Below are 23968 nucleotides of genomic sequence, written 5' to 3'. Positions count from 1 at the left end.
AGCCTTGGAAGTTCAGTCACAGTTTGGTATAAAAGACTGGCTTTCTGGATCCACTGTGCCCTTGATGCTTTCTATCTAAGGATGGCATGTTATCCTTCCTGAGTCTTCAGGAATGCCTTGTCTGAATGTTTCAACTTGGCAGCGCAACACAAAAACACACGCCTGTCAACCAGCCACCCTGAGCCAGAGCTTTAGAGAAAACATGAGTGTGGACCAGGCTGGAGCTCAGCAAGGGGTCCCCAAAGGGAAGGCAAACCAGGGTCACATGGTCTCGTCTTTCCCCTTCTCCCACCCAAAGACCTTCCAAGCCAGTAAGAATGGTTTGGAAGTTGATTTTTTTATTTAAAAAGTGAAAGTGTTAATCACTCAGTCGTGTCCGAACTCTTTGAGACCCCATGCTCTATAGCCTGCCAGGCTCCTCTGTCCATAGAATTCTCCAGGCAAGAGTACTAGAGTGGGTAGCCATTCTCTTCTCCAGGGGATCTCCTCCACCCAGGGATCGACCTGGGTTCAACCTGGGTCACCTGCATTGCAGGTGGATTCTTTACTGTCTGAGCCACTAGGGAAGCCCCTGATTTTTTCTTTTTCTTTTTGATTTTTATTAAGGCCAGTTTAATTAGAGGATCTTTTTTAAAAAAAAATTCATTTATTTGGCTGCATTGGGTCTTTAGTTGTGGCATGTGGGATCTTCGTTTGCATCATGTAGGATCTTTTGTTGCAGGGCACAGGCTCGTTAGTTGTGGTGAACGGAGTTAGTTGCCCCTTGGCATGTGGGACCTCAGTTCCCCAACCAGGGATCAAACCCGGGTCCCCTGCCTTGCAAGCCAGATTCTTAACCACTGGACCACCAGGGAAGTCCCTAATTATAGGGTCTTAAGATCACGGGGAGGTTCCTGGGTTGGGGAAGCCAGTGGGGTCACCCCCTCACCTGGATGTTGTCTGTGAGCTTTGCCAAGTGTTTGATAATCTCTCCATGCTGGGCTGGCTGCATTTGCAGCAGCTTCTTGATGACCACCACTGACTCTGCAACCACAAGCTCTGTGGAACAGGAAATGAGCCCAGGACAGTCAGATGGCCACACACAATGGGCAGACACACCTGCAATGCCCCCAGGCCCTTGGCTTTGCTCCTCAACCTCCTGTACTTCTCCAGTGGCCCTCAGAGAGGCAGGGGTACAAGGATACAAACTGAGGCCGATGGACTGATGAACACGAATTGTCACTGGCCAGACAGGAGAATACCTGCTGGCCATCAGTCAGACATGCAGGCAGCACCCACAAGTCATCAGAGCTGGACATGCAGACAGACAAACACTGACCATCACGGTTGGACAGCAGCTGCACCAGGCCGTTGAGGCAGGTGTCGCGGACTCGGCCTATGTTAGTTGCGCAGCGCCCAATGGCCTGGATGGTGGCTGCCACAAAGTCCTTGTCCATGCTGCGAATGTAGGTCTGCGGGAGGCCACAACAGAGTGAGCCCCAGAAGGTGGTGATCCCTCAGACTTGACTCGGCAGTGACTCTGCAGACTTGAGGGTGACCTTCTGGAAAGCTGTTACCCCTCATTCAGTGACCAATCATGCCAGAGACTAAACTTTGGGGAAAGGAATGACACCCTCATCCATTACCCGGTGACTCCCTGACCCAAAGCCTGCAGACGGCATTGGGAAGGGACATGAAATAACAGTTTCTCCATTTTGGGTTCTAAAGAGAAGATTTAATCCACCAAGATGATTCTCATTGAGCATAAGGAGCTACAGGGCAACTCTCATGGGCCTCTCTGGCTACAAGCTGGTCCCTAGCCAGTACCTGGAATTCCCGGAGGACAGTAGGAATGTTGGTCTCATTGGCGAGGTTAGTTAACACTTCCAGCTGCAAGGAGGCAGAAAAGGGGCACGGGGTGCCAGTGGGCTTTTTGTGCTTTCATTTGTTTTTAGTATTTATTCATTTGGGTGCATCAGGTTTTAGTTGTGGCACAGCAGGCTTAGTTGCCCTGTGGCATGTGGGATCTTAGTTTCCTGACCAGGGTTCAAACCTGTGTCCCCTGCATTGCAAGGCAGATTCTTAACCACTGGACCACCAGGGAAGTCCCTCTGTGCTTTCCTTAATCCTTCATTAAGGCCACAGGCATGACTGTCCGTCACTCACCTTCAGAATCTTGATCTGGGTGGGGTCAGTGGACCTGATGTAGAAGCTCTTCAGGTACGGCTCAAACATACCCTGGCACGAGAGAGGTGGTCCCAGGGAGCGCCACCAGAGCCCTGCTCCTTCTCCAGAGCGCCCCTCCCCGAGACCCTCCCCCATCCAGGGCCCAGCGTCCTTCTTGCCCCTGCACTCTCTTCCACTGTCAGCTCTTCCCACCCCCTCAGCTCCGACCCTATCTTTCTTCATCAGGGCTTCTACCCTGGGGGTCCGGGTCCTGCATCTCCACCTGCATTTACGGCCTCCCCCTCCCATGCTCCACACTGCCAAGGCATCATCCCATCCTGCGTTCCCCAGCGCCCCTGCCCCGCAGAGCCACCCGTCGGACCGCGAGGGCAGGCCTGGGTCACGTGCTCACCCGGCGCTTGATGGACATGGTGGCCACGTTCTGGAGCACCACGTACTGCACTTCACTGCGGAGAGGAACAGCAGAGGAACCGGGTCCCTAGGCCAGGGCCAGGCCAGGAGGCGCGGGCAGGGAAGGGAGGTGGGCCCGAGAGGAGGGAGGAGAGGGCGGGTGTCGGGGAAGGTGGTAGGAGGGTGGGACTGGCGTCATTGTAGAGGGGCCGGTGGGCTGGGGTGGAGGGCGCCGCACTCTAGGTAGGGGGAAGCGGAGAGGCAGCCCCCTTCCAGGCGTGGCTGGGCCGTGGGCGGGTTGGGGTGTGGGCGGGGCGGGCACGCACCTGTGGCTCCTCAGCAGGCGCACGAGGGCCTTGGCGATGACGCCCACCTCTGCCTTGGGAGCCAGGTGGAAGTAAAGCTGCGCCACGGCCATGACCACGGCGGCACTGCGGCTCTGCAGGAGCGGTTTCGTGTTGCGCAGCAGCAGCCGGTGGTCAGGGTCCATGACGTAGGGCTTCCGGGCGGGCAGCGCCGTGGAGGCTGCCTCCTCAGACCCCGGGCCCTTGGCCTCATCCTCCTCGGAGCCATAGAAGGCTTTCTCAGAGTTCTCCTCCAGCAGAGATTCCTGGGGGTGGGGTGGGAGGGGTGGGGAACAGGCGGGTGGGGCAGGGGACACCTCCTCCTGGAAGCCCTCCTACCCACTCTGCTAGGCCACGGGTCGCGGTTGCGCCTGGGGGTCCAGGCCACTCACGTTCTGGGTGGGGCTGAGGAACTGCGTGCGGGCATAGCGGGTGAGCATGCTGATGATGACCACCTGGCCCCACTCCTCCACGTCGATGAGCAGGTTACAGAGCTTCCGGTAGTTCTTGTGGATCAGGTCGATGCGCTCGGGGCACACCTCCTCGAAGGCCATCACCACACTGCCCGCCACCAGCTGGGGAACCCACAGAGGCAGGAGCACATTAAGGGGAAGGACAGAAGGGGTTGGCCTGGCACCTTTCCACCACCCACCTCTGTGTGTCCATATACACACCGTGGTCTTGTCAGCCAGAAGCTTCTCGATGACCTCTATCAGCTGGTCCTTCTGGTCAGAATCCAAACTGAGGGAGAAACTGTTGTTTGCCCCTCCCTCCTCTCCAGCCTTCCCAATACCCGCTGGAGATGTGCTCCCCTTTCTCCCCCCAACCCTATTGATCAAGAGGTGTGAGCCACTGCTTCCAATGTCCTCCTTCTCTATCTGTTCCCCAAACTGTCTTAAACCACCTAAAGACTTAAAAACAACAAACAACAAAATCAGCCTTCAAAACTGGGAGAGGCCAGGGATGGGCAGTGGCTTGGGGCATACCTGTAGAGCTTAGGGATGGCATGGGCAGCTGTTTTCCGCACATAGGGAGACATATCTGAGGCAGCTTCCTTGATGGCCAGCATCATGATGGGCACGATGATGGGCACACGAATGCTAGACAGGACGCGGAGGGCACTGGCTCGAATCAGCTGGTTGGGGTCCTAGGGCAAAGGTGGCAGAGGCAGAGCCATGGGAGGGCAGCGGGCGCCCTGATGGGAGGGGAACTCACTGTCCCTGGTTGCCACCCACTCTTGTTTCCTTGTCTGTCTTAAGCCTAGATGATGAGGTGCTGGTGCCGGGTGCCTGGGGAGCTCTGCCTGAGGGCACTGACTCGGCCCTGCAACAGAAATCTGATATCTGGAGGGATGTGCCATTGGGCTGCTTCACTTTCAGGGAGAGTGACAGACTTTCAGAATGCCTAAAATTCTTGAAGCACCTTGTTTCTTAGGAGTGTGTGCAGACTAGGAGGGTGTCTTTGTGTTTATGGTGGAGGAGACTGCCAGCAAATGCAACCTGCTCTCCCTTCCCAAGAGTTCATCCTTTCAGGGACTTCCCTGGTGGTCTAGAGGCGAAGACTCTGCTCTCAATGCAGGGGGCCCAGGTTTGATCCCTGGTTGGAGAATTAGATCCTGCATGCTGCAACTAAGACCCAGCACAGACAACTAAATATTCTTTTTAAAGTTCACCCTTTCAGTCTTCTCCCCCAGCAAACTCTCAAAAGCTGCTCTTCTTCCCCTTCCTCCACATGTTTAAAAGAGAATAGGTGTGTAAGCCCCTCCTCTTTGTGCCTACTGCATCCTATAGACACCTGAAAGGAGTACGTCAGGCTGTGTATTGTCACCCTGCTCATTTAACTGGTATACAGAGTACATCATGCAAAATGCCGGGCTGGATAAAGCACAGGCTGGAATCAAGAGGTGCCAGGAGAAATATCAATAACCTCAGAGACACAGATGCCACTGCCCTTATGGCAGAAAGCAAAGAGGAACTAAAGAGCCTCTTGATGAAGGTGAAAGAGGAGAGTAAAAAAACTGGCTTAAAACTCAACATTAAAAAAACTAAGATCATGGCATCAAGTCCCATTACTTCATGGCAAATAGACTGGGAAACAATGGAAACAGTGAGAGACTTTATTTTCTTGGGCTCCAAAATCATTGCAGATGGTGACTGCAGCCATGAAATTAAAAGACGGTTGCTCCTTGGAAGAAAAGCTATGACAAAAGCTATGTCAAACTTAGACATAAATTTGACAAACTTATGACAAAGCTATGACAAACCTAGATGGCATATTAAAAAGCAGAGACGTTACTTCACTGACAAAGGTCCATATAGTCAAAGCTATGGTTTTTCTAGTTGCCATGTATGGATGTGAGAGTTGGACCATAAAGAAGGCTGAGTGCCAAAGAATAGGTGCTTTTGAACTGTGGTGGTGTAGAAGACTCTTGAGAGTCCCTTGCACTGCAAGGAGATCAAACCAGTCAATCCTAAAGGAAATCATCCTGAATATTCACTGGAAGGGCTGATGCTGAAGCTGAAGCTCCCAATACTTTGGCCACCTGATGAGAAGAGCCAACTCACAGGAAAAGACCCTGATGCTGGGAAAGATTGAAAGCAGAAAGAGAAGGGGACGACAGAGGACAAGATGGTTGGATGGCATCACTGACTCAATGGACATAAGTTTGAGCAAGCTCTGGGAGATGGTGAAGGACAGGGAAGCCTGGCAAGCTACAGTGTATGGGATAGCAAAGAGTTGGACACAACTGAGCGACTGAACAATAAGACACCTGAGAAGAGCCTTAGACACAGTGTACTGTAGTCGTGAGATTATGAGAGCAGCAGCAGATGTAAATTACTGTTCATCTTGAAGGTCAGTGGGCAAAGGAAGAGGTCCTGGAACACTAAAGAGTAGGTGCTACCATGAGTTTCTAAAATAGGCAAAGAGGAGAGCCACAGAATTACAGGTGAAAATGATGGTCCTCCTTGCTAAAATTCCAGAACTGGTTTTTGAAAAGGTAGTTTCAAAGCACTTCATTTATTTTTAAAATATCTTATGAAGTCATGATTTTACTTTATTGTTTATTTGGTTGCACTGGATCTTAGTTGCTGCGTGTGGGATCTCCCTCAATTGGGACGGAACTCGGACCCCCTGCATTGAGAGTCCGGAGTCTTAAACACTGGACCCCCAGGGAAGTTCTTCAAAGCACTTATTTTAAAAGCAGGAGTCTGTATTTTCTTAGAGTCAAGTCATATCACATCCACTGCTGAAACCTATTTTCTTTTTTTTTTAACATTTGGAAATGATTATGGATTCAACAGGAAGTTACCCCCCCCAGATAAACCCCTTTCCTTTTTAGTAGGGTAATTAGGCTGGCATATATTAATACTATATATCTTGATATCAGCAAAGCACCATGGGGGTCTCTCATAGCATTTCCTAGACTGCCATTTTTGATGTAGGCCTTTTGTTTCATTTAGTACGTAAGCATTTTAAGAGCAGAATTCATGTCTATTTTATCTCTAGATAACCACAGCCTTTTGCACATAGAAGGTGTTAAGAAATTTTTTTTGCTGTTGAGATCCTTCTAACAAGATGGGAAAATACCAGCTGACTGCAGTTAGGTGGATCCACAGTTTGGTAAAATGCAATACTTGGGGAAGATTTACTAGCAGATCAGTGTCAACCTGGAAACATGATACATGGGATTTAGTCTGTTGCCCTGGTTGGAATAGCTTATTAACATCTTAGAGGAAGACATAAAACCAGGAGGACAAAACCAAGATTCAGATCCACCCTGGCTTAGATCTTGTGCTAAACCTAAATAATGAAATCCTCACAGAGGATTCAAGGAACCAACTGCATAAAGACAGGATATAGGGACACTTGGATTAACTGCTTGCGAACTGGAGGTTTGTCAGAATTGAGTCAACAACATTAGCCGGCCGCAAAGCAAACAGAGTCTCAGTCTGGGCTGACAGAAAAGATTGGTACTATTGTGCAGAAGAGCCCCCTAAACAGTAATAATAACAAAAAGAAAGTGAATTTTAGAGGAACACATATATGATGCTGTTTATAAAACAGTATTATACATTATTTCAATTCAATTCAATTCAATAAGTCGCTTCAGTCTTGTCCGACTCTGTGCGACCCCATAGACGGCAGTCTACCAGGCTCCCCCATCCCTGGGATTCTCCAGGCAAGAACACTGGAGTGGGTTGCCATTTCCTTCTCCAATGCATGAAAGTGGAAAGTGAAAGTGAAGTCGCTCAGTCGTGTCTGACTCATAGTGACCCCATGGACTTCAGCCCACCAGGCTCCTCTGTCCCTGGGATTTTCCAGGCAAGAGTACTGGAGTGGGGTGCCATTGCCTTCTCCAATGCATGAAAGTGAAAAGTGAAAGTGAAGTTGCTCAGTCATGTCCAACTCTGTGCGACCCCATAGACAGCAGCCCACCAGGCTCCTCCGTCCATGGGATTTTCCAGGCAAGAGTACTAGGAACACATAAATAAGTAGTAAGAGAATAAATGCACACATACGAATACTATTCTTTATGCCTTTGGTGGATCTGATATAAATTTTAAAAAATTAAGGTAATAGACATTTCAACACAATATAATGGTTTTTAAAAAGTTATAATCACTTCACATCTGTCAGAATGGCTGTCATTAGAAAGACAACAAATAACAAGTGTTGGTGAGGATGTGGCAAAAAGGGAACCCTGTACACTCTTGGTGGGAATGTAAATTAGCACAGCCACTGTGGAGAACAGTGTGGAGGTTTCTCAGAAAGCTAAAACAGAACTTCCATATGATCCAGCAATATCACTCTTGGGTATATATTCTGGGTATGTTTTCATTAAACGAATGAGTATGACAGAACAGAAACTCATAGAGAACAAACTAATTGTTATGAGTGGGGGTGGTGGTGGTGAGGAGAAGCAAGATGGGGTAGGGAATTAAAAGGTACAAAGTATTAATACTATGTATAAAATAAAAAGCTAAAAGAATATATTGTACAGCACAGGGAGTATGGCTAATATTTTGAAATACATTTAAATGGAGTATTAGCCACAAAAATGTTGAATCAATGTATTATACACCTGAAACTAATTTAACATTGTGAATTGTCTATACTTCAATAAAGACAAAAATGAAAAGCAGTGGTAGTTGTCTTAAGATGGAACTGCCTTATGAAGGAGTAGGTCTGTACCACTGGAGATGACCTGTCAGAGATGTTCTAGAGCAAAGGTTGGCATACTACCGTCCACAAACCAAATGTGTCTTCTGCCTTTTTTAATAAATAAAAATGTATTCAGGGACTTCCCTGGTAGTCCAGTGGCTAAGACTCTGAGCTCCCAATGCAGCGGGGCTGGGTTCAATCCCTGGTCAGGGAACTAGATCCCATATGCTGCCACTAAGACTTGATACAGTCAAATATTTTCTAAAATATGAATTCAAACCCAGTCATGCACACTCATTCATCACTGCTTTCACACTGTTAAAATACAAGGGCAAAGTTGAGTCATTGACGGTTGAGACTAGACGGTCTGCACAGCCTAAACTACTATCACCTGGCTGGATGCAGAAGTTTGCTGACTATTATTCTAGAGAAATCACTGCACTGAGTTGAACTAAATGAGCTCTGGTTTTCTAAATAGGGTAGAATGTGGCAACTTCAGGTCAATGTAAAAATTTGTGCAAAATTTTCAGAATGGCTCTTATAAAATGATTTTAATCCTGATTAAACCAATCTGAAAGCGAGAGAGATCGTATGGTTTTCACTTGATAAAAACAACCTAGCACAAGGACTTCCCTGGTGGTCCAGTGGTCAAGACTCCTTGTCTCCACTGCAGGGGGCCAGGGTTCCATCCTTGATGGGGGAACTAAGATCCCCCACGCCTTGCGGTGCAGCCAAAAAATTTAAAACAAACGAACAACAAAAACGCCTGACACAGAGTGAGGCATAGAGATACCCAAGTATTTGCTGAATGAAAGAATGGTAGATGCAAGTGCCCAGGCTTTCTGCCCCACCTCAGAGGAGCAGACTTTGCCATCACCTCCTGCTGGCCAGAGCAGAATGAACCAGGGGTGAACCTCCAGTTTGGGCAATCAACTCTCAGTCTGCTCAGCTAACCTACAGAATCAGCTAAACAGGAAAAGAAGCCAGAACTTTCAGTGTCCCTCTCACAGGAATTAGAACTAAGTGTCTGGAAAGACTAGAGGAGTTAATGGCTGTTATCAGAGCTGGAGAGTCTGATTGGACAAAGACTAGAAAGACAGTGATGCTGACTTCTTTACCCTAGAGATATCTTATCCAAACCACAAAAGCAGCCAGTGGAGATTATCATGCATGCATTTAACATACAAAAGATGAGAATATTCAGTTTAAATATGTATGTGTGTGTTTGTGAGGGGTCAGCCTCCACTGCATACGAAAGAACTTGAATCTTCCCACTGTCCCTTCCCGTAACAGATTCAGTTTCTACCTGCCTCAAAGGGCATTTTATTTCCACAAAAGTGATCCAGGTCTTTAAAATATATATATATATATATATATATATATATGCATATATATATATATATATATATTTTTTTTTTTTAATTTTGAGGCCACGCCATAGGCCATGCAGGATCTTGGTTTTCAGTACAGGGATCAAACCCATGTCCCCTGCATTGGGAAGGCAGAGTCTTAATCACTGGACCAGCAGGGAAGTCCCGATTTTGGTCTTTAAAGGTGGATATTTTACATACACTGGGGCATCTAAGACAAGCCAATTATTTCTTCTGGTGCTAAACAGAATAATCAACTTGTTCCTACTTTCAAGGAATCATTGGCTATACTAACTTTATTGAAAATGGAATGGTCTTGTCTTTATGTTCTCTCTGCAGACTGTCAAACCCAGTCTCCATGTCTGAGGCCACTCTCCAGCTTGGTGAGCTTTGTCGTTTTCCTCTCCATGGAGCTCATTTGTTCCCAATAAACCCTTTTGTCCTTCTCACCCAGTTTCAGGTGAAAAGGTTCCAAAGCCATTGTTCCTAGCAGATACTCAAACCAGGTGAGCCAGCCAGTGCCAAGGCTCTGACACCCAGAGGTGAGGAATCCAGGTCAGCAGGCTCCCCACACATTACTCTGTCTTAAGAAGGCTGACTTCTGCCTGGCTGTGGGCCTCAATCCCTTTACATCAGTAGGGTGAAGGCCAGTGTCAGGGGCTCAAGTGATTCATAGTTGAGGCAGCCATTAGCACAGGCGCCTCTGACTCGCCTGACTTTAGGCAGGTAGGAAAGGGCCTCCAGAGCCTGACCCCCCCCAACCCCTGCACTCAGACCTCTCCCTGGGCCCACTCCTCTGACAAATGGAATTTATTTCCTGCCCTATTGGTAAACATAGGATGTCACAGTCATCAGCAATTGCAGCCACCATAGACAGTGAGCTGGTGATCCCTGAGGGAACTCAGCAAGAAAGAACACCTGCCATCTAGCAGCCATCAGACTGCAGCCACTTCCCATGGTGAGCCCTGGAGAAACTCAGGATATGAAAATACAGGATACTGGCCCCAGATAGCTGGGGTGCATATCAAAGGAATGATTTCAGTGAGCCCAGACTCTTGCATCTTCCCATGCACAGAAAATCACCAAACTCCTTAACCTGGGTTATCTGGTTTTCTTTCATTAACAACTGTTTTTTGATGTTAGACCACCTGCCCTTTGTTGCAAAACTTCTATATAACCTGACTTCTCCCCTTGCCTCCTTGGAGCAGTTCTGTCAGTTACTTAGATGCTGCCTCCTAGGCTTGAAGTCCTAAAAACACCCACCTAATGAAACCTAACTCTCAGCTTTGAGGTTGTGAATAAGTCCACACCTCCAATAGAGCCCCATCAAGGCCCAGACCCCAGGGAGGCAAATGGAGACCTCTGACCTTCAGGCCACGCTGGAAGGTGGAGATAGACAGCAGGGCTAGGTCTTGCTGCTCCTCAGCGTAGCGCACCAGGTACACGTAGACGAGCTTCTTCACCTGGGGAAGAGGGGGTTTCTCAGCAGGGACTGGTGCCCCTGCCCTGAGAGATGTCCTCACCCCGGGTGGCTGTGCTCCACAGAGAAAGCATCCAGGGTACCCTGGCCCCATCATGCTGATCCACATCTGGTTCAGGGACATCTGGGAGGTGTCTTTTCCTGGACCAGGGACATTCTGAGCAGATTGGACCTCCAGGGACTGGGATGTCCCCTTTCTCATCCCCAACTAGCTCCAGTTTACTCCTGGAGGTGGACAAGGGAGACCCCTCCCTGGGAGCACTCACCTCTATGTTCTTACAGGCCACATTCTTCACCACGGCGGGGAACAGGTCTGAGGCGTTCTTTCCCCGGGCAATCATCTAGGTGGTGGGGTCAGGGTCGGGGGAGAACGAGAAGGGAGGATGCCAGCACTCACTGGGGGTTAGGTCCACAAGCAGCCAAGGAGGGCTCTTGGATCCTCAAGCTCCTCCCCCAAGGGATCCCCTTTGACCCCCCTCACCGCCACAATTCTCTTCATGGCCTCCAGCTTGAGGGAATCCTTGTTGGTGTCCAGCATCGCCTTCAGGTCATCGTGCCTGGTGGGGACACAAAAGGTCAGCTGAGGGCACAACGGTGGGGACGGGGCTATCAATCAGTAGGATTCAGACAGAAAGAAGCGACCTGGGCAGGGAAGGCAGGACTCAACCACAAGGGAAGGTGGTAAAATACAGATCAGGGGACTTGGGGTGGGGAGAAGCATGTGGGTCAGTCAATGTTACGGGGCTGAGCTGTGATCCCCTCAAAAAAGAATGTACCCAGAATGTAATCTTATTTGGAAACAGAATTGTTTCATCTGTAATTACGATGAGGTAATACTGGAGGCCCATTCTGAAGGAGATCAGCCCTGGGATTTCTTTGGAAGGAATGATGCTAAAGCTGAAACTCCAGTACTTTGGCCACCTCATGCGAAGAGTTGACTCATTGGAAAAGACTCTGATGCTGGGAGGGATTGGGGGCAGGAGGAGAAGGGGATGACAGAGGATGAGATGGCTGGATGGCATCACTGACTCAATGGACGTGAGTCTGAGTGAACTCCGGGAGTTGGTGATGGACAGGGAGGCCTGGCGTGCTGTGATTCATGGGGTTGTAAAGAGTCAGACACGACTGAGCGACTGAACTGAACTGAATACTGGAGGAGGATGGGTCTCTAACTCAATACATCTGGTGTGCTTTAAGAAGGCGGCCCTATGAAGACAGAGATGCAGGGAGAATACTGTGAATACAGAGAACTGGAGTGACTCATCTGCAAGCCAAGGAACATCTGCAATATTGCTTCTCTCTTAAGGTTTGGTTTTCGGCTGAGAGGCAAGTAAAATCTTAGCTCCCCAATCAGGGATCAAATCCATACTCCCTGCATTGGCAGGCTAAGTCTTAACTACTGGACTGCCAGGGAAGTCCCGGGTAAATGATGATGTAAATAAATAACCCCTTGCACTTGGTGGAGGGGAATAATGTTAGTCTCCAAGCCAGTATCTAAATGTCATGCAGTGGCCATTGAAATTTCAAGGGAGACCTTTGGTCAGACTTCCTGAAGTGACTGCAAAATTCACCCAGAAACAAAAATCAATAGGTAAGAACTCCAGAGAATTTGGGGGCAAAGGGGGATGGAAATGAGAAAAACGGAACAATGACAGACAATTCACCTAACCGGAATTCAAAACACAAAACAAATGACCATGATAAAAGCTGTGTGGTGCCAGATTAAAAATTTCACAAATGGATCTAAGTTGATACATTAGGAACAATTAACACCAATTGGAGAAAGAAACTTTTGCCTCCCCTTAAACAAATGCTGTTGGGACAACTGCTATTTAGCAAAGAATTTAACTTGTACATGTATTTCACACCAAAATAAATCCCACATTTGTTTAATAGTTAAATTATGTTGGGTTTCCCTGGTGGTCCAGTGGTTAAGAATCCACTTTGCAGTGCAAAGGACATGGGTTTGATCCCTGGTCTAGGAAGACCCCACATGCCTCAGAGCAGCTAAGCTCATGTGCCAGAACTACTGAGCCCGCACTCTAGAGCCCGTGAGCTGCACCTATGGAAGCCTGTGAGTCCAGAGCCTATGCTCCACAAGTGAAGCCACAGTAAGAAGCCTGCACACGACAATGAAAAATAGCCCCCCACTCGTCACACCCAGAGAAAGCCTGCGTGCTGCAACAAAGACCCCACCACAGACGAAAGTAGATGAATCATTTTAAAAAATTATTTTAATGTATGGAAGAGGGAGAAATTTTAATTTTCAAGGTCATAAAATTATCAGTAATAAGATGCTAGGTTTTTTTTTTTTCAACTCTTGTGTATAAATTTAAGAAAAAAAAACAAGGCAAAACTGTATTTGTTCACTAGGGCTGCTGTAACAGTACCACAGAGTGACTGGGTGGCTTAACCACCTCAATGTATTTTCTTGCAATTCAGGAGGCTAGAAGGCTGAGATCAAGGTGTCAGCAGGGCTGGTTTCATCTGAGGCCTGTCTTCTTGACTTGCAGATGACTGTCTTCCCTTATCTTTACATGGTCTTCGCTTTGTGTTTCCTCTTCTCATAACAAGTGAATCGTCTTGGATTAGGACCCACCCAAATGACCTCCTTTTCACTTAATCACCTCTTAAAAGACTGTCTCCAGACACAGTCACATTCTGAGGTACTGGGGGTTAGGGCTTCAACATATGAGAACACAATTCAGCCCACAATAGCAACAGAAAGGAAAATATTTGGGATATGGTGAATAGAAGTTTAATATTAAAAATAAAGCACTGATATAAGCTTAGGGTCTATATTCAGGATTCACTGTCAGGGCTGCCCACCTGCCATCCCCTTGCCCCTCCAGGTAGACACAGCCCTGAACTGCTGCTCCCCAGTTGGTGAGTGGAGCGTGGTCTGGCATTCCTTGGCCATGTGCCCTTGAGCAGTGAACAACCTGCCTAAGCATACTCAGAGGCCCAGCAGCTGAAGGCCAAAGAAGCAAGCAGAGAAACATGTAATCAGCTCATGGAAAAATGTGTCTCTACACAGCTAACAGAGCTACGGGACCACAGATGCTCTCATACTGTCCAGGCAGTTCCAAAATGTGATGAGCAGCTGTGAATGGAGACCTGTATATGCTCTGACCCCCCAGATGATACTCAGATAAACCACAGCTTTGACCCAGGCAGGAGAACCCTGCCAGCAGAGGTATTACCAACGGCAGGAATTAAAAAGCAGTGTGTGCAAAGTCAGTCATGGAAGTGAAACACCGAGAAGCAATAGAAAATCAGAAAATAGACGCAGCCATTTTAGGAGAGGGAAGAGCATGCTAGCAGTCATAAAGAGGCAAGTGTGACTAGGGCTGATGCTGAGACATGAGTAAGTGATAAATGCTGAGAGCAAGGGAAGAACCTGACGTACCAGACACCAAGTCACAGGGCTGCGTTTTGCAGAAATGTGCGCGTGCTTAACAGATAAAATCAGAAAAGACAGGAGGAGTGCTAAGAAACTGATGTTCCCAGGATTTTACAAGTGTCTCTCGTGAAGACATTTCTGATGGGAAGCAAAGTAGAAAGATGATGATTTCCAGAACACAGAGGACCTGCTAGCTGTTGGATGAGGGTTGGAGATGTCCAGCCCCACACATATTGATCTAGAACGTCTCCATTCAGGAATACCACTCAGCCATAAAAAGAACGAAATAATGCCATTTGCAGTAACATGGGTGAACCCAGAGGTTATCACACTAAGTGAAGTAAGTCAGAGAAATACCATGTGATACCATTTATATGTGGAACTTAAACTATGACACAAATGAACTTATCTATGAAACAGAAACAGACTCACAGACACAGAGAGAACAGATTTACGGTTACCAGTGGGGAAAGCGGGTGGAGGAGGGGTAAATTAGGAGTTTGGGATTAGCAGATACAGACTACTATATATAAACAGATAAACAACAAGGCCCTACTGTATAGCACAGGGAACTAGATTCAATATCCTATAATCAACCATAATGGAATGGAAAACGAAAAAAAAAATATATGTATGTGTGTTTGTGTGTGTATATATCTCTAAATCATTTTGCTATACAGCAGAAACTAATACAACATTGTAAATCAACTATACTTCAGTTAAAAAAAAAAACAGAACGAGCATCTCCCATTCAGGAAGATGTCCCCCCAAACCAGGGGACATTTTCTACTGCCTATGGCCAAGTGAGGGTCAGAAGACAACCACCTTGTCCCTCTCCCAAATACAAACCAGGTGGTCAAGTCCTAGGCATGTTGAACTCAGGACAGATGGGTGTAGACAGAGGTTCAGACCATTTGGCCGGGCCTGGGCAGCATGGAGGGTGTGGGGAGAATGACAGAGCTGGGCACCACCTTCCCCAATACACAAACGCACCTCACGCACCCCAGGATCCTCTGTACACACCTCCACACAGTCAGCTCGCCCCCGCAGATCCCCATCACCCCAACGCCCCATCAAACAAACACTGGTACCACCAATATACGCTCACATCTATCCCCACAGACACACCTACACCCCAGAGACATACTCATACCCCCAAAGACACACTTACATCCCTCAGATATATACAGTTCTTACATAAACCCACACACACTCAACAAACCCCCTGCAGACACACCCATAATCCCCAAGAAACATACGAAGACACATATACCACACATACACTTCCCACAGAAACGCTCAGCACATAAACCCACACGCCTGTGGACTCACATGCCTCACCTGCAAACGCCTACAGACACCCACAGACATACATCCACCACAAGCCCTCTCTACCTCCCCACACCCTCATCTAGACATGCACACCCACACATGGCCCTCCACAGACACACACACCACCCACATCACGCACACATACAGCTTTTTGACAAAACTGCGTCACTCCAACCCCATTCGCCAAATGGCCTGTGGACTCCTAAGTGTGATTCCTGATGATAAATTTAGGCTTCTAAGATCACATATATCCAGCCTCACAGATCCTCTGACCTCCTTAGGGGTCAGACAGGCACCAGTTGGAGCTGACTCTGGGGTCCTTTAACTTCAGGAATTCTCTGCAGCAGGTTTCCTCACACCCAGGCATCCTCACCGCCCCTACAGATGCCACAAGCCCATATCAAGTGCCCACACCCAGGGTGGTGCTGGGCACCCACACAGATCCTGCCCTCCCAGCCTAGTACCCACCTTCCAGGCTCCTGGGAGGGTCCAGGACCCTAGGAGAGGGGAATCAAGGGAAGAGAGGGGCTGTGGGGACAGAGCACAGGCAAGACTGTCAGCTGCCCACTAGCAGACGGCAGGCCCCACCTGAGGTCTGACCACCCTGGGTCCCTCACTTTCGCTCCCACCAGCCGACATTCCCAAGATGGAGAGGAAGGGAGAGATACATAGCAACACTCCAAGGCCATGAAACATTCATCTCCTGGAGTCAGATCCCTTTACAAGGCTCTCACTGTGACCCGAGCCCTGGCCTGACCTAAGGGACTCTGTGGGTGACTGGGGCCAGCCGGTGGGGTGGGAGGAAGGTAAAACCTGGCATTTGAGGCCGGATACACTCACTTCATGTGATAAACACCCCCCCTCCCCTCACCATCCAAGTTCCAACCCACTAGATGGGAGCTGCTGCTGCTAAGTTGCTTCAGTCGTCTCCAACTCTGTGCAACCCCAGAGACGGCAGCCCACCAGGCTCCCCCGTCCCTGGGATTCTCCAGGCAAGAACACTGGAGTGGGTTGCCATTTCCTTTTCCAATGCATGAAAGTGAAAAATGAAAGTGAAGTCGCTCAATCGTGTCCGACTCAGCAACCCCATGGACTGCAGCCTACCAGGCTCCTCCATCCATGGGATTTTCCAGGCAAGAGTACTGGAGTGGGGTGCCATTGCCTTCTCCACTAGATGGGAGATGCTGGTCAAACTATCCTGCTCTTATCCTGTCTCCAAACCTCATCAGGAACCCTCACCTAGCCAGGACCTGGGGAGAGGAAAAGGTCAGATGTTTTATTCCATCCTCAAATATTTTACTGTCCTCCTCTCCTCAGAGCTACCAGGGAGTTAGGAGTTAGGCTCATTTCCCCCCACTTAAACTCTCAGTCCCCATAACATCCCCCACGCCCGCCCCCCTCCTGGACACTAAATGCCAGTCCAGTCCTCCTGCTAAAGAGGTGGGACTTAAATGGTTCCTGCTGGAAGAGATAGCTTCCCATCCCTGGCCTTCCTATCTGCCTGGGGGAGAGTCTCTGAGGGCTCCTCTGTACCGTAATGGCTGGCTCTGGCTCTGGCCCTGGCCAGGCTCTGGGCAAGGTCCTCCCAGGGATTCTTCTGGGGTCGTGTCTTCTTCTGGGGCTTGCAGCCACCGAAGCTCCTCCGGCTGCAGGGCCTGGTACCAGGGTGGGGGCCCACCTTCGGGGGCCAGCACAGGGCTGGCAGCCTCCTGATTGGCCTCTCTGGCCCCTGGCCTCACTGGTGCCCCTGGGAGCTGCAGGAATCGCTGCATCAGGGCACCAGATCCTGCTTCGAAATGAGACTGAGCTGACCGGGGAGCTGGGGGTGCCTGTCCCAGTCACCAGAGGGCCCGCCCGAAACTCAGAAACTGGACACTGGCAGGAGGGAGGCTCTGGTTTCCTCTTTGCTGCTCAGAGACAAGGACTCACGTGGTGGAGGAGGGCAGGGACTAGGGACAGAGCCAAGTCCCGGTCTGCAGGCAGGGGACTGGCAGGCAGGAGAGCGGATCCAGACACAGGTGAGGCATCTCTCACTTCCCCCTCAGGCCACAACTGAACCTCTGCCCCCTCAAAACTCCTCCTCCTCAACAATCGTGTTCACCCCCTTCCCACTCTGACCCCCACCGTCTTGATCCTCACCTGTCTTTCCATGGCCAAGTCCTTGATGTTTTCCTTCCTATCGGCATTCTCTTATCTCTACTTCCTCCATGCCTAGCTGAGGCCCCTCACGTGCACGCCTTCAACTGCTCTTCAATTACATCCTTGGCCCTCTTGTCCCCAGGACCGCTACCCCGCCAGGAGTGGTTGGCTTTGTTTGCTGTGTTTGGTGCTCCTCAGATTCCCACCATCCTTGCCCTAGCAGCTTCACTACTTGTCTCTCAAAGAAAATAAAGGCTTTAGATCAAAATCCCCACAGCTCTCAAACATCTCCATCTACTCTTTCCCTTCCTCTTCCCTCTGGGCAGAGTTGGTCCTCCTTGAGGCCAGGCCAGTTCTCCCACCCGGCTCTGGAAGCCTCCCCTCCCATCAGTCAGGGATCAATGCCTCCTTCAATTCCTTCCAGCCTCTTCCACACTACTGGCTCCTTCCCAAAGGCAGTTAAACTTGCTCTGGGCTCTCCCAGACTAATAATAGACAAATAAAAATAACAACAAAAATAAACAGACATTCTTGAACTGACGTTCTCCTCTGGCAACTCTTTCCCTTTCCCCTTTATAAAAAATATATATTTGTTCATTCATTTGGCTGATCTTAGTTGCAGTGCACAGGCTCTCTAGTTGTGGTTCATGGGCTTAGTTGCCTTGCAGTAAGTGGAATCTTAGTTCCCAGACCGGGGATCGAACCTGCATCCCCTGCATTGCAAGGCAGATTCTTAATCATTGGACCACCAAGGAAGTCCCTATAGTCATACTTCTCGAAAGCAAAATTCCCATTCACCGTGTTTTATTCATTTACCTCCTCTTCACTCTCCTATTCACTTTTAATCTGGCTTCAGATGCTGATTAGAATTTAGGGCTCAGTGGCCATGATGTCTACAACTTAAATGGGTCAGCCAAAAATATTTATAGATAGATGGTTAGATAAAGCAAATACCACAGAATGGCAACAACGACTGAATTGAATCTAGGTGGAGGGTATACATATATTCATTATATTATTCACTCAAATTTTCTGTATGTTTAAAATTGTTCATCAAAGAATGCTGGAGAAAATGAACCTAGCCCCTCCTCTTTTGACTTTGCCAGAACTAGTCTCTCAGGGCCGGAGGTGGGGAGTGGAGCAGGAAGGGGTAGACCTGCTGTTTGTCAAACCAGTGGACACGATTTCTTTCCTTGTTTGAATTGACCTCAGAGGGCATTGACACTGCTGACGGCTTCCTTCTTGAAACAACATTTTATTCCTCCTGCCTTTGGCTTACTTATTCTCAGTTATTCTGAAACACTTTCCCCCTGCTCTCTGGTCACTCTTATTCTATGTCTTCAGGGTTCTTACCTGTGCTTTGTCTGAATTCATTTTATAAATGCTCCTTAGGTTATCTGGCTATCTTCACTTCCTTCTGTGGCTTTGATGGATGGACACGCACGTGTGTGTGTGTGTGTGTGTGTGTGTACTAATAATCTCTTGGAATCCAAATCCTAACATCCAGCTACCTACTAAACTCTACCTCAGAGTTTACAATCTCACCATCTCAAAAGCCAGGCTCAACATTATTTTCCACAAATTTGCTTGTAATATCTTTATTTCCAATTACCCTGTCTGGCATCACCATCTATCTACTACAAGAACTGGTAACCTGAGATTATCCTCATCTTCTCTCAGCCCCTTCCTACTACCTGTCCCCCAGGTAATCAAGTCTGTGGCTTCTACCATCTCAAGAGCCCCCCCAAGTCCTGGGCATCACCCATAGCCTAGGCCACCATCATGCCCACCCATCCAACTTCAACACCCCTTCACCTGTCTTCTGCTGAATCCGGCACACCTCAGATCTCTTCTCCACAATCCAGCCTGGGACCCTTCTAAAATACAAATCTGCTACTGCCTGCTTAGAAACCTTCAGTGGCCCTGCACCCCCCTCCCTCCACCTTGGCATCTCTTTACCTTCAGTTCTGGCCATTCCCGTGGCTTGGACAGAGATTCTGGCCACACCGTATTAGCACATACAAAACCTGTGATCTGGCTCTCCTTTACCTCCACACCTTGCCTAAAGCTCTTTGTTCTGCCTGAAACATCCTTGGCTCTCCCCTACTCCCTTCTCTCCAGGCCCAGGGACCGGCTCCTCTCACCCCTCTGAGAGCCCCACCACACTGCACTGTCACTCACAGGCTCTTCCCTGTGCCCCTCTCTAGACGGGCTTGCGGAGAAGACTGTGTCATGTTCACGGGGGCATCCACGCTGACTAGAACGAGACTTGACACAGCAGGCCCTTAATAACGCTTGTTTCAGAATTTACGAATAAACAAATGAAGGATGGAATGAGCCAAAGGTGGAAGGGAAGGGGAGGAAGTTAAGGTAGGGTTGAATTATAGGGGCAACGTGGGGAGCAGGAGTGGGAGCTCCAGACGCTCCCCAGAGATGGGGATGAGGACGGGGGACCAGAATAAGGGGAAATGCATTTGTAGGAGCGGCTAGGCCTGGGAGGTTCTGAGTCTCTCTATTCCAGGGCGGGCCTTCCTGGACAGGCCTCCAGGCTCAAGCTCGAAGATCTGACCCCTTCCCCGCGTTCTTTTGGAGTCAATTCGCCACAAGCGAAAAAAGGCAGAGACCCTGTAATCCAAGTCCACGAATAGGAGAAACACTTGGGCCGGGAGGATTGGTCTTTCAAAAACAGAGCTGGCCGGCCCATCCCCCACCAGTCTCCACCCCCACCCTCACAGGTCCCAGGCCGGCCCCTCGCGGGGCGGGGGGCGAAGGGGGGACAGGGGTCGCGAGGGTCTGTGTCCACGGCCGGAGGGTGCCGTGCAGGATTCCGGTCCGCGCCACCTGGGCCGCCGCGGACCGGCCTGGGCGCTGTCCATGGTACCGCAGCGCGTGTTCCCAGGCCCGGCCGGGCCCAGCCCCCCTCTCGCCCGGCTCCCTCACCGCTTGTAGTCGGAGGAGAAAATGCCGCCGCTCGCCGGGTCGTGGCCATACTCGGGCTCCCCGGGGCCGGCAGAGCCGCCTTTGTCTTCGTTGTAGGCCGGGGCGGCCGACATAGGGCGGCAGGGCAGCGGGCTTCGCTAGGGAGGACGCGGCGCCGCCGGGATGCAGCAGGGACCGAGTAAGAGCGCGCAGGCCGGGCAGGCGAGATCGGCGGCGCTGCCCGGGCTCCGCAGAGGCCGCAATCTGCGGCGGCGGAGGCAGCAGCGCGCGGATTTATCAATCAGGACAGAGCGCGTTGTAGTTCTTAAAGGCACCGGTTCCCGCGAAGCGGAGGGCGTGTCCGCGGAGGGAGCAGGAGGGGCGGTGCCGCAAAGCCTGGCCCCGCCCCAATACCTCGGAAATCCCTCCACCCACCCCAGTACGGAAGGTGCCAGCCCTTGAAAGTAATCATGCACCTCCAGGTCTAGGGGTGGGGAGGTGGGGTGGAGTTGCTGGACTGATGTTGGGACAGCCGTCTGGAGATGCAGAACGCCATTACTCATCCCTGACCACCCGGTCTCGGTGGGACGGTCTCTAGGAGCTTCACTCATCCCAGATACTACGCGGATTCTCACCCACGCTGTGGAAAGAAAGGCTGGGTCTTGGGTGAGGGGCGGGTAAAAGAAAGTTGTGCACGACAGCTTCCTAGAGATGATGGAATTTAAGGAAGGTTGGTTCAAGAGCGCCGAGGTTGCAGATGTAGAGAGATGGGGACTGAATAGAGGGAATGGTGAACCTCGAATTGGCTTTGGAAAATAGTTTAATGATCATTTCTGAAGCCCCTTGCCCACTAGGAGTGCCTGAGGTCACAGCTAGTCCACGGTCAAGTCCACATCCACGGAAACCTAGGAAAGAAGGGGGAGGGAGGAGGTTGGGTTAGGGTATGGTGTGACTGTCAGGACTTTTGGATCCTATGAGGCCTCCAGCTCCTCCCTCAAGGTCCAAGGTCCCCCCAGGGAAGGCAGCCTGGATCTAGAGAGAAAGTAGTGATTGGGATGGGGGAAGGGGGTGGGTTCCAGTTGAGTTGGGGCATCAGGTTGAGTGAGTGGGGTGAGGGTGGGGGGTTGGTCTTTTGCCTGGGCTTCCCTGGTGGCTCAGACAGTAAAGAATCTGCCCACAATGCAGAGACCTGGCTTCAATCCTTGGGTCAAGAAGATCCCCTGGAGAAGGGAATGGCAATCCACTCCAGTATTCTTGCCTGGAGACTCCCATGGACAGAGGAGCCTGGTGGGCTACAGTCCATGGGGTCACAAAGAGTCCGAAAGGACTGAGAAATTAACACTTTCACTTTTTGGGAGGTGAGGCCCGGATTTGGAATGTGGAAGGGGCCATAGGACTGAGTCTTGATCTATAGGCTACCGGTGTCTCCAGAACCAGAATTGGAGGGTCTCGGTGGAAATGGAGGGGCCCAGAAAGGTAGGGCTTGACTGCTTAGGTAGGTTCCATTGGAGAATGGAAATGAGGGTTAATCAGGACCACCGCAGCACCTGGCTGAAGAATGGGAATGGGGGTTGACCAGGACCACCACAGCACCTGGCTGAAGGAGGCTGAAGTAAATAGATGTGCCTCATATCTGTGAGAGCGGATCTTTCTGGAGTGGGCCCAAAAGAGTTTCTGAGGAGTAGAACCTTGATGAATGAGCAGGCCTAGTTTGCTTCTGGGGGCTTTGGTTATGCCAAAGTAAAGTGGATCTCCAATTTGAGTAACGTGGCCTGGGTGGGGAGAGAGGCCCTAAACTGTCCAGAAGCTCATAGTTTAGCTACAGTTGTTAATTGGTTCTAGAGGTGATGTGCGGTCCTATGTGGGTAGCTGGGCCGTGCTCACCGAAGTCATGGGAATCCGGACTACTTGTACAGGGTCCAGGTTGGGCCCTGGACCCAACAGTTGCAGAGCAAAATGCACGCAGTTGCTGCGCATGGGGTGATAGGGAGGCGGGTCAGTGTCCATGGCTTCATGCCCTCGGCGCTCCAGTGCTACGTGGTCAATGCCATCGCGTCTATGCAGCACCCTCCAAAGCAAGCGGGAGCGCAGCATTGGGCGCTGCCCTTGTTTGGATACAATGCCTTCACAGGAGCCGAGAAACAGGTGCGGCCCATGGCCACGAGGGTTCTTGCCTGCAAGGATCACGGGTCAAGTGTGATCAGAGCTGGCTTCGGTCCTGTGACTCCAGCCCCAAGCTCCCACCCACACCCCCATCTCCCAGGATCCCGTGGCCCTGAGCCCCATGCCCTGGGTGCCCAAGCGACTTCCATCAGAGACCTGCACCATGAGCTGGGGGTGGCAGTCTTCGTCCCTATGAGGCCTACTTGCTGGTGGAGCAGGCTTGATGGGCAGCCTCTGTTCCAAGCCCAGGGCCTGTCCTCTCACCCTCAAAGTGGATGATCTCTCCGTGGCCACAATACACACCAACATGGGCCCCGCATCAGCGTCCAGTGGGGGACATCAGCCTGAATAGGAAGAGGTCTCCTGGCTCAGGTTCATTGTCCTTCAACTCCACAGCCTCGAAGTGCTGGCCCAGGAAAGCCTCAGAGAAGAAGAACGTAATGGTGCTGACTGCCCGTGTCACAGCCTGGGAGGAAACATGGACCAGACCACAGGATGACTGCAGGCCGGGATGAAAGAGAAGTCAGTTCCTTCTGCTGTTCATTGTGTCAGGTGGGCCACCCAGGGCCCAGGGAGATCTGGTTTGGGGCCAAGCCCTGGCTGAATGTCTTCCCTACCCCACACCTGCCTCCCTGTGCTGAGGAACTTCAGAGGCCTGGGCATCATGGGTAAGTCCTGCCCTGAACCATCCTTCAGTTTCCAGCCATTGAGACCTCCTGAACTGTTTCATCTCATCTGAAATTCCAGCCTTGACATTCCCCCCGCCAACTCCCACCCCCTCATCAGGATCCCCTTTCCCACTCATCTATATTTCCATTCCCTGGAGGCAACACAGGGAGCATGCCTACCTGAGATGAGCTGAAGTCCTAAAGAAACGGAAACAGAAACTCGGGTGAGATCTGGACCCAAGACAGGCATCTCCTCCCAAGTCTGGGAGAGAAAGACCCCTCCACAGCCTCAGCCATCAACATCTACTAAGCAGCTGCTCATTTGATGCTTAATACAGTCCCACAGATGGGCACAGTATCTGCATTTTCAGGATTAAAAGAAAAAAAAAGACAAAACACAGGTTCACATTCATCTGTTGGACATTTAGGTG

At 50.2% G+C, this 23968-nt stretch overlaps 1 protein-coding gene and 1 long non-coding RNA gene across 2 annotated transcripts in view; both read right to left on the bottom strand.

Moving 5' to 3' along the window:
- The window catches only part of AP3B2 (adaptor related protein complex 3 subunit beta 2), a 36836-nt gene extending 15828 nt beyond the window's left edge, over positions 1-21008 (bottom strand). Inside the window, exons 1-13 of the mRNA XM_086364356.1 lie at positions 20728-21008; positions 11395-11470; positions 11180-11254; positions 10801-10896; positions 3887-4047; positions 3575-3641; positions 3293-3475; positions 2883-3166; positions 2558-2612; positions 2146-2217; positions 1807-1869; positions 1319-1451; positions 929-1038 (exon numbers count right to left, since the gene is read on the bottom strand). Of these exons, the coding sequence (XP_086220482.1) occupies positions 929-1038; positions 1319-1451; positions 1807-1869; positions 2146-2217; positions 2558-2612; positions 2883-3166; positions 3293-3475; positions 3575-3641; positions 3887-4047; positions 10801-10896; positions 11180-11254; positions 11395-11470; positions 20728-20840 (1488 nt within the window). The 5' untranslated portion in view covers positions 20841-21008. The remainder of the gene's footprint in view (positions 1-928; positions 1039-1318; positions 1452-1806; positions 1870-2145; positions 2218-2557; positions 2613-2882; positions 3167-3292; positions 3476-3574; positions 3642-3886; positions 4048-10800; positions 10897-11179; positions 11255-11394; positions 11471-20727) is intronic.
- A 500-nt stretch (positions 21009-21508) lies between these two features.
- LOC147349596 (uncharacterized) lies at positions 21509-22880 on the bottom strand. The gene is made up of 2 exons (XR_015150033.1): positions 22591-22880; positions 21509-21611 (listed from the first exon to the last, which is right to left on the bottom strand). It is a non-coding gene; the product is annotated as an uncharacterized LOC147349596 (long non-coding RNA).
- Between the last annotated feature and the right edge of the window lie 1088 nt (positions 22881-23968).

Source organism: Bos grunniens, chromosome 21 (genome assembly GCF_055505025.1).
Source record: "Bos grunniens cultivar Pamir isolate PY7600 chromosome 21, Bosgru_T2T1.0, whole genome shotgun sequence".
Classification (NCBI taxonomy): Eukaryota; Metazoa; Chordata; class Mammalia; order Artiodactyla; family Bovidae; genus Bos; species Bos grunniens.
This window is presented reverse-complemented; position numbering and strand designations above follow the sequence as displayed.